The sequence below is a fragment of the Neovison vison genome, chromosome 2 (assembly GCF_020171115.1).
Source record: "Neovison vison isolate M4711 chromosome 2, ASM_NN_V1, whole genome shotgun sequence".
NCBI classification, from domain to species: Eukaryota; Metazoa; Chordata; class Mammalia; order Carnivora; family Mustelidae; genus Neogale; species Neogale vison.
Window position 1 is genome coordinate 56,434,715 of NC_058092.1, and position 10,686 is coordinate 56,445,400.

General features: G+C 42.7%; 1 protein-coding gene across 1 annotated transcript; it reads right to left on the reverse strand.

Moving 5' to 3' along the window:
* Window positions 1-5,354: 5,354 nt before the first annotated feature.
* Window positions 5,355-7,615, reverse strand: DIRAS3 (DIRAS family GTPase 3). Its single transcript, XM_044236432.1, has 2 exons — window positions 7,528-7,615; window positions 5,355-6,432 (listed from the first exon to the last, which is right to left on the reverse strand). Exon 2 carries the CDS (start codon window positions 6,368-6,370, stop codon window positions 5,693-5,695), a length of 678 nt encoding a protein of 225 aa, XP_044092367.1. The 5' UTR covers window positions 6,371-6,432; window positions 7,528-7,615; the 3' UTR covers window positions 5,355-5,692.
* Between the last annotated feature and the right edge of the window lie 3,071 nt (window positions 7,616-10,686).

The window sequence follows — 10,686 nt, forward strand, 5'->3', positions numbered from 1 at the left end:
TTACTTTAAAGTTGAATAAAATTGAAAGAGCACTGGGGTTGGTGTCAGAAAACTTGGTTTCTAGCCCCCACTCTGTTCTTTCCCGCTGGAACTCATGAAGAAATTACTTGAGTTTTTTTTCCCCCCAATAATTAGACATGTAATAGAAATACATGATAATCTAATTCACACTACATTAAAGGTTACGGAATGAAAAGTCATCATTATGGTCCTCAAAGCCAACACCAATTATCAATTACTTCAATATCTCTCTGGAAAAATTTTCTATTATATATATATAATCACACACTCATATATACACTAACCCTCAAATAGGAGAAAATTTAAAATAAATCTTGGAGATACTATGTATTGGCCCATATAAACCTCATTATTTTAATATAGCTGAACCATATTGAAAGTCATTTAGGCAATTTTCATTCTTTCATTAATACTAGCAAAAGCTAATATTTATCGATTGCTTATAATATGCCAGACACTATTCTAAGTGCTTTATGTGTATTAATTCATTTATATCAATTCACAGTTATCTTGGGTATTATTATCACCCCCATTTGACATTTGAGGAAAACAATGCCTTGAGAACATCAGTGTTTCCTCCAAAAACTGTAAGTGGCAGAAGTGAGATTCACACCCAGGTAGAAGGCACAACCCTGTGACATACAGCTTTGTCCACATAGTTTTATGCACATTTGTCAGACTCTCTGGCAAATGAGGACCCTTGAAAAAAGCAGCAGGGCAATCAAGTGCAGTTTTAAATTTTTTAAATTAGTGCATTTAAAAAAAAGATTTTATTTATTTATTTGACAGAGAGAGAGATCACAAGTAGGCAGAGGCAGGCAGAGATGGGGGGTGGGAGCAGGCTCCCCGCTGAGCAGAGAGCCCAATGCGGGGCTGGATCCCAGGACCCTGGGATCATGACCTGAGCCGAAGGCGGAGTCTTAACCCACTGAGCCACCCAGGTGCCCCTAAATTAGTGCATTTTAAGTCCATTTTTCCAAGGCCAATCTGATAGCAGGGTGGAGAGTGCACTCATTTTCATGGCACCAACCACAGACTGCTGTGTATTTTTATTTTCTTCCCCATCTCCTGTGTTGGATCACGAGCTTCTTGAAGACAGGGACTCTGTACCCCAGGGCTCTTTGTAAATGATTACTAAAAAATAGGGAAGACTTCAGTGGGAGTGGCCTTTGGTATTTGGGCTAGATTCTGAAAGGTGAATAAAATTTTCGTAGGCAGAAAATGGAAGAAAAAACACCTTCCATGAAGAAAGAGCAAAGGAACAACTACTTAATATTCCTGCTGGGGCAGCAAATCATCCAGGCTGGTTGGGAAAAGGGTGTGTGGCTGAGATGTACTCAGAAAGGATACCGGGAAGGATATTTGGAGGGAGGCAGAAAGAGAATTCTAATGCTATTTGGAGTCTGTGAGATCCTTTCCAGGATACATTTATTCATCTGGAGGACAAAATGGATGACTTCCATGAATATACCACCATATCCCCATAATACTAGTGTTGAATAGTGAACTGTATTGGATCTCAGTTTACAAAATGGTATTATTCCCACATCAGGTTTCTTTCCTCCACTTTCCACTTCTTGGTGTCAAGTGGCTCGCAGGGTTGTCAGTATCCATAGCCCCGGAAAATATCATATCAATGCAGTGGGCATATTTTCAGTTTTCATTTATTTTATTCTCACCAACTTACTGAATACACATTCTGACATGTTTATTTTTCCAAGCTCTGAGCCCATGGGCCTGGGTTTATAAATGTAGCTGATAGATGTACTATTCAAATTAATTTATATGCAAACATACATCTCAGTGGATTTTGTTCCATTTCTGTTAATCTTGAATTTCATGAAGTTACTTAGACATCTGATGACACATATTATTTTATATACATGCTAACATTTTTCGATTTCGATTCTTGATTGTTGATCCTGGCTATGTATGTAATCAAATTCAAAATAGAAATTAGTTGTGACAAATGATGTACTATATGTTGGCTAACTGAATTTAAAAATTAAAAAAAAAGAAATTAGTTCCAATAGCCACTCTGAATATATATCAGCACTGCCTACTCAGAAGATATGTAGGACATAAAGATGAGCTACAAATATAATTTTAAATATTTAAATTTAAATATTTTAAATATTTAAATATTAAATATAAGTTTAAAAGATATTAAATATCATTTTTAAACATAGATTTATTTTAGAAAGAGCAAGAGAGCGAGAACACACTAGTGGGGGTACAGGTGGCAGAGACAGTCTTAAGCAGACTCCACGCTGAGCATGGAGGCTGATTTCAGTACCCTGAGATCTTGACCTGAGTCAAAACCAAGACCACATGCTTAACTGACTCTGCCACCTAGAAACCCCTCTGGTAGTCACATTTAAGGAAGTAGAAAGAGGGGTGCCTGGATGGCTCAGTCAGTAAAACACGTGATCCTTACTTAGTCTCAGAGCTGTGAGTTCAAGCCACATTTTGGGTATGGAGATTGCTTAAAAATAAAATAAAATAAAAACTAGAAAGAAACATCAAATTAATTTAAATAATATGTCACTTAACCCAACCTATCTAAAATACTATTATTTCAACATGTAATAAATTTAAAAATATATAAGCTTGTCTACATTGCTCCTTCTGTAGTTAAGTTTAGAGTCTATTTTATGCTTGCAATACATCTCAATTTGGACTAGCCAATATTTAAGTGCAGACATCACGTAAGGCTAGAGGCTATGATGTTGGGTGGTGCAAAAATAGAAGCTATAGATTCTAGCTCCTTTGAATAAAACTGTTAGTGCAGAGAATGGTTAGAATGGTTTATATCCTCCGTGCTCCCATCCAAGCAGTAATATGTAAATTTTCTCACTTAGGACTACTTGGGGGAGACGGAAGTGATCATCGTATCCCAAACTTTTGATTATGGACAGAGGCGCAGAGACTCATGAAGGTGCGGGTGGGCTGGGGGAGAAGTAGACCGTTGGCTTGCTCTGTTCCAACCATGTCATCATCCTTGATGCTGGTATTGATGCCAAACACCTGCTGACAGGGCACAGAGAGCAGGAACTCCCTGCTCAGCTCCACGGACATCGATCTTCCAGTGGGGAAAGGGTTGGGGGACCTGCTGCTCTAGGGTAGAGATTGGCTCCCTGCACTGTCCTGGTGTCCAGCACCAGGAGGGGACATCAGGAAACTACCATCTGCCTCTGCAGGACAGGGAGTAATGAGGTGGAAAACCAGATCTCCCCTGGGGGGGCAGGGGGAGAGCAGGGGTTTTGCTCATGTCATTTGATGTTTGGGTACATAGCATCAAGAAGGTTTTCTATTATTAAACCAATCTTTTCCTGGTGCTTTGGCTAGGGAAAATATGCCCCATTTTGCTGTTTTTGATCTGTACCTTTTAGCAGCTCTAACCTGGAGGCATTCTGCATGGTCTTGTCCTAGATGGACAATAAGAAAACCGGAATCACCATCATGCTGTTCCTCACATCCCCAGGTTCCTAGGCAGTTCATTGCTTTCCACCTTTAAGTGTTTTCCTTTGTTTCTTTATTATGTTATGTCCAGAGTTATTTTAGTTGTAAGACGTAGTACTTGGGGGGAATAGAGGGACTACTCTATCTTTTCTGAAACCAGAAATCTCGTAACTGCTAAATATGAGCAAGGCTTTCTAATCCTCATCTTATTCAGCTTCTAAGAAATTTTTGCTATGATAGAGTACATTACATGCTTGTCTTTGAAACTCATTTCTCCAGTGCGCTACTGCACATTGTGAGTTTCCTCATTTGGTCACTTCTAAGTGTCCTTTGCAGTTTCCTCTAGGTCAGTAGCTTTCTAATGTGCTTGTGTTGCTCAGGATTCTGCCCTAAACCTATTTATCTTGCCTCATTTTCTCCCTGCACAGCCTTGCTACCAGCTCTATGCTGAAAACTCACAATCATTGTCTCCAGCCCCTGACCCCAGTCTAATTCCCACTGGAAAGCTCCACTTGGCTATCCTAACAACTGTGTTATCCAAAATGCAACTTATTATCCTCTTGTACATGTGCAAATAGATCTTCCCCCAAATTTGCCTTGTATTTATGAACACTTCTCAACAGTGTGCTTTTCCCCTAAGAATCAAGCTATAGGAAACTACTTTTAAAACACAAAAATTGGGGTGCCTGGGTGGGTACCATTGGTTAAGCATCTGACTCTTGGTGTCAGCTCAGGTCATGATCCCAGGACCCTGGGTTCAAACCCAGCATGGGGCTCCATGCTCAGCTTGGAGTCCGCTTGAGATTCTCTATCTCTCCCTCTCCCCCTTACACTTGTGCTATCTCTCTCTAAAATAAAGCATTAAAAATTTTTAAAAACAAAAATTATTCAGTGATATTTGTCCAATAATAAATATTTCATGGCAAAAAAGTCACCAAATCAAGAAACTCCTTCCCCCAATTTAAAAAATCACACTCAAAAAGATATGTATAGGTAGGTATTCCCTTACTCAAAAAAGTATGTTCAAATATAAAATTAATCTTTTTTTAAAAAAACTCCCTTAAGGAAGAATTTCTTGAATTTCACATTCCACCATTTCTTCCCTTACTTTCCATCCCCCTCCCCACTCCCCATACCCAGCATTTCTTGAGGGAAGACTTTGAGGCAGCCAAAGGCGAGGCTTGCTTTCCACCATCTCCAAGACAGCAAGAGAGAGAGCACCGTTTTCAGAGATGTCTGGAGTTCTTCCAGATGTCAGCCTAGGAATGGTTATGGATACAGACCAGCTCTGAATCGCAGGGACCCTTTAACTGCACCCCTGCCCGAACTGGCTAATTTCAGGAGGGAATGTGCCTCAAGTTCTTATTAGAAACCTCACCCAGATGTGGTTGAAATTTTAATGCAATGGGTATTTTTGTTGTTGACCAGTGAAAAAGACATTATAAAGCTGATTGCATGCAGGAAAAGCTTTATTTGAGTCACAAAAACTGCTACATGGAATACCCAAACATTTTTAAATGACTTTGAAAACAACCGGCACACATTTAGTAAGCAAGTTCCACTTTCCCCATTTTCTCTGCCCCCACCCTCAATGCTCAGCTCTAGAATATCCATTTATTTACCTTGTTTAACATGTCTGTTTGAAATTCATCTGCCAGTTTTGGTGGCAAAACCACATTTTTAAAATATTTTATTTATTTATTTGACAGAGAGAGACAGTTAGAGGAGGAACACAAGCATGGGGAGTGGGAGAGGGAGAAGCAGGCTCCCCACTGAGCAGGGAGCCCAACATGGTGCTCCATTCCAAGGTCCTGGGATCATAACCTAGGCCCAAGGCAGACGCTTAAGGACTGAGCCACCCAGGCGTCCCCAAAACACATTTTTTAACAATTAAATACACAATGGCAATTTTTAGGACTTGAAATGTTTTTAAAATAACACACGATAATTACAGCTCCGAGAAGAGCAGTGGCCTCTTTCAATTCCTTTCAAGCATTTCATTCTCTATTTCAAATATTAATCTCTAACGTCTATACAAGTAATCTTCAAATGCATAGCGCTCCTTTTTTTTTCCTGTCCTCCTTGGCACCTAGTTGTTACCCAGACCACAGCACAGAAGTTCACACACACGTAACACATTACACTGGGACCGCTCCATGTTTTCTGCACACTGTAAGGGAAGAAGTTCGCAATCCTAGGACGCCGGGGCTTACATGACGGTGCACTTGTTAAGCAGCTTCTCCGCGGTCTCTGGCATCAGGGATTTCTTCTGGGGATGGTGAAGGCAGGCGGCAGGCGTCTTCTCCTGGTTTGGCAGCGTGTGAAATATCTCCTGCACACTGATATCCATCTCAGCGGAGGTCTCCAAGAAGGCACAATTCCACTCCAACGCGCAGGCAGCACTTACTGCAGACTCCCAGCGGCTTTCTTGGCATTTGGTGTCCACCAAAACGATAGGGTATTTATGCAAGGTGTTGTCTTTGACTTTGTAGATCACCTTATAGAAAGGCTTCAGCTCCTCCACGGTTTGCTTCTTGGTGGCGGAGTAAACCAGGAAGACAGCAGGGCCCCTAGCAACGGCGAGGCGCTGCAGACCCGGGTAGTGGGGGCTGCCGGTGGCTTCGGTGCTGTACAGCGCCCCGACGCCGTGGTTGGAGCTCAGCACATGGCGGTCGGTATCTGCGATGGTTGGCAGGTACGCATCGCCAAAGTTGACACGCACCCACCTCCGCACGGACACGCTCTTGCCCACGCCAGCGGTGCCAAGCACAACGAAGCAGTCTTTGTTCTTGTTCTGGGGCATGAGGGCAGGGATGATAATCAGGGTGGGCAGAGGCCGCAGACGCCGAATTGGCCATTTCTTAAAGCCAAAGCAATTATTGCCCATTACAGGAATTGGCGGGGAGAGGAGCGTGCAAGTTATTGTCACTTAACCAGGAACAAAAGATTCTTAGGGAGAAAAAACGGAAGAGTGAGATGGGAGTTTGAACTTAGAAGCGTGTCCCCATATCTCCTCCTCTAGCCGCTCCCTGGGGATACTCTGGAGGGTCTAGGAACACTCCCCAAGCCCATCTCCCTCCCTCCTCCGAAGCAGAACCAGGCTCAGTGCCCATCCCAGGCGCCACAAAAGGCGGTGTGAGCAGGGAGGAGAGGCTGGCTCAGACTTTTCCTATGATGCCTTAGACTTACTGCACCAGCACATCCGTTTTCTTTCACACCACACTACTCCGATCTAAATACAGAGTGAGAAGCTGAAACGATGGACAGCCCGCCAACCTGAGACAAATTGGGGACTGGAGTCAGGTCCCCTTAACCCTGAGGGAGAAACCCAGCATTCCTTGGTAGCTGAAACCTATGCCCCTTGAGTGGGGAGAGGTCTCGGGAAAGGCGGAGGCAGGACGTTTACGGGAGGGCGGGCTTCGATACGAAGACTGGGGAAGACCAAAACGGTCTGCGCCAAGATGGACCCCATCACTGTCCTTTCATTGACTGTTGTCCTCATTAGGATACTAAAAATCATGCCCAGGGGTGGAGATTTATCACGTTAATTAGATGCGTTATGCATGAAGAAGGATAATAAGTGCGCAGGTGCTAATAAATTCCTGCTTCTATGTGCTTCGAGTCCCCCTTTTCCCATCTAAGTTTCTCTAAAAAATTCTCCCTGACCTCTCCCCAGCGAGTCAGCCTGAGGATTCTTCTCCTTGTGCCGTCTCCCTTGTGTTGGAGCAGAAGCCCCAGTAAAGCCTAGCCTCGAACCCCGCTGGCCACTTGTCAATTGCTGTTGCTTGGAGACACCCAAACACCCGGTTTAGTAATAATAGAGGTAAGGACAGAGTGTCCAGGGAGCCCACGGGGCCAGGATGCTCTCTGTTCCGGTGCCGTAAGACCGATTACCTACAGGGACTGTCCCCAGGACATCGAGGGACAGATAGCCACCTCCACAAATACTAGGCCTCCCATTCTCACCCACAGCAGCCCAGATCGGTTTACCCACTACATCTCACTTTGGAGTGCCCCCTAATAAAAGCGGAAGACAGCTTTTACCTTTCTCCAAGGCAGGAACAAGTGCGCTAGCGGGCAAATTCACTGCTCCCTGAGTCAGCCTTAGCGATGGTGGCAACTGAGCGTGCGGGCGGGCAAATTCACTGCTTCTGCAGTCTGCATTGGTGGGGGGGGTGAGGGGAGGGTGGGCAGTGGCAACAGAAAGACCAATCACAGCCTCGGGAGCCAGTCAGAGGCTACCTGTGAGCTGCCAGAGGGTGGGGAGGGGGGGCGGGGAACTGAGGGACCTGCGGGGATAGGCCTGGAGCGCCAGAGCTTGAGGGGGCAGGCTCGGCGGCTCTATTTGCACCTTCTGCAGAGGAAGGACTTGAGGGGAGTGTGCCCAGTGTCCCCCACGTGAGAGGAGCTGAACCCCCAGCCAGGGGGCAATGAGGTGGAGGTCCTGGGTTCATAGACGCTGGCCATTCAGGTGTGTATGCTTCTAGAATTTGCACTTCTAGTTTGGTACAGGCAACCTTCACTTCTGTGCCCTTTCGCGACTGTGGCGTTAGCCCTTCCCAAGCCCCGCTGCCTTCTCTTCACTGCAGAAAGGCCAGTTAGAATTCTCCCCACCACTGGTGCCAGGCACTTCATAGAATCTGATCCACTTTCCTCAGTAAACATTTGTCCACCACAAAACGCGGTTTTTGTACCTCCAGAAGTCTCAACTAACACAACTGTTATTAGAGACTTCAGAACCTGCTTCCTGCGAGGATTACCTGTGGTTTAGACGGGTTCTATGGAAGAAGGTTGAGGGATGGTCTCTAAACCCAGCAGCCTTGAGCAGCAGCCACATTCCTCACTACAATTGATACAGCAGGTTTCATTTGATCACCATCACAAAAGCTTTGTAAGCAAATCGAGTAGGAATGTGGGCAGCCTCTAGAAGTAGAGAACCAACAAGAAAATACGGACCTCGGTCCTACAACTGCTAACAGCTGGACTTTCCCCAGCAACCCAAAGGAACTTGAAAGCAGATTGTTCTCTGGAAACTGCACAGAAGACCACAGACCAGTCAACAACTTGATTTCATCCTTGATTAAGCAGAGACCATCCAGACTCCTCACCTTCAAGATTGTAGGTCCTGTAGTTGGGCATTATTTTATGCCAGGAAGTTTGTAGTCACTTGGTACGCAAAGAAATTCGTAATTTGCTTTCAAATTTGTTTCTTGTTTGCCAAAGAAGGACTGATATAGCAGGTAAAATGACTTGTTCAAGGTTACAGAGCTCATAAATGATGGGTGTAGGCCCAAACCTACACTTCAAGTCTTCTTGACTTGAAGACTCTAACTTCAAGTCTTACTCTTTCTGGTCCTGTCATTGTATGTCACTAATATGATATGCTATTTCTGGTTCATTAGTTAAAAAAAATTTCCATAGCTTTTTAATTTTTACCCAAAAGCACATTCATGTTGGAGAGATCTAGGCAGAAAATTTGACTTAGAATATTTATATTTTTCCCTTCTTTTGAATATACCTTAATATGCCTTTGAGCTATGAGATCTTAGGGAAATTACTTTTTTGCAGAATGGGAACTAATACTTATGAAAAACAATTATGGGGAGCATTCAAGGAGCTACTACACAAGACAATCCACAAATCCACAGTCTGAGCATTTTAACAATGGCTTTTGGAATTGTCAGGATCTTTTTATTTAATCTTATCTAACCCTGGGATAGAGTCCCACACTGGCTCCCTGCTCAATAAGGAGTCTGCTTCTCCCACTCCTTCTGCTGTTCCCTGTGCTTGTGCTCTCTCGCTCTCTCAAATAAATAAATAAAATCTTTTAAAAAGGAATAAAAAAAAGACTAAAGGAAGATATGATAGTGGAGAATAACATGAAATTTTAGAAAGTAGAATCTTAGAATAGGTAAAAAACTGGGGTAAGTATTATATCCGTGTCATGGGTTTTTACAATCATATTTATGACTGAAACATCTGATACTCAAGGTAATAATATTAAAAATTGGGGAAGGCAAAGGGACCTAAACAGAAGTAAGGTTTCCATACTTCACTTGAAGTGGTAAAATGTTGATACCAGCAGATTGTGATGTCACATATGTATATTGTAATACCTGGAACAACAATTTTTACCCAAAGAGATATAATCAAGTACTCTAAAAGTAAATTAAGATTGAATTCTGAAAAATATAACCCCCAGGAAGGTGAAAAAGGAGAAGCAGGAAAAACAAAATGATAAAATGGCATACACCAGCTCAAATATATCAGAATTACCTTTCCACGTAAATGATGTAAATATACCAATTAAAAAAGCATATTGGCAGAGTAGATTAAAACAAGCAAACAAAAAGAAACAGCAGCCAATTAGAAGGTGACTGAAGTCAGTTTCATCTCACTTCACATTTCATGACACAGGGAAGTTGAAAGTAAAAAGAGGGGAGTGCCTGTTGGCACTCCAAAGGCTCCTCCAGTTAAGTGGCGGTCTTTGGCTCAGATCATGACCCTGCATCGGGCTCCCTGCTCAGTGAAGAGCCTGCTTCTCCCTCTCCCTCTGCTACCCCCCTGCTTATGTTCTCTCTTACTCTTCTCTCAAATAAATAAAATCTTTTTTTAAAAAATTATAAGATGCTTTTGTATGGTAACTCAGGTTATATGGAAATCAAAATTAAAAACAATTATTATTTACAAATGCTATGAGGAGAATGAAGTACTGTGTATGCACTTAACAAAACACATGAAGGATCTGAATACTGGAAATTACAAAATGCTAATAAATCAAATTAAATAGAAACATAATATGTTCATGTATTAGAAGGTTCAACTTAGTAAAGATGTCAGTTCCCTCCAAACTGATCTATAGGAAATGCAGTTCTTGCCAAAATCCCAGTAAGCTTTCTACAGACATAGACAAACTTATTCTGAAATTTATATGGAAAGGCATAGTATCTAGAATAGTTAGCGCACTCTTGAAAAAGAGGGATAAAGTAAGAGGAATCACCCCTTGATATTAAGGGTTAAGATGCAACTGCAGTAATTAAGACAGTGTAATATTGGTAGAGAACAGACTAGAGAGCCCAGGAATAGTGCACACAGATATGTCCACCTGATTTTTGACAAAGGCACAAAAACAGTTCAAAGCAGAAGGATAATCTTTTCAACAAATTGGTGCTAGATCAATTGGTCATCCACAGACAAAAACAC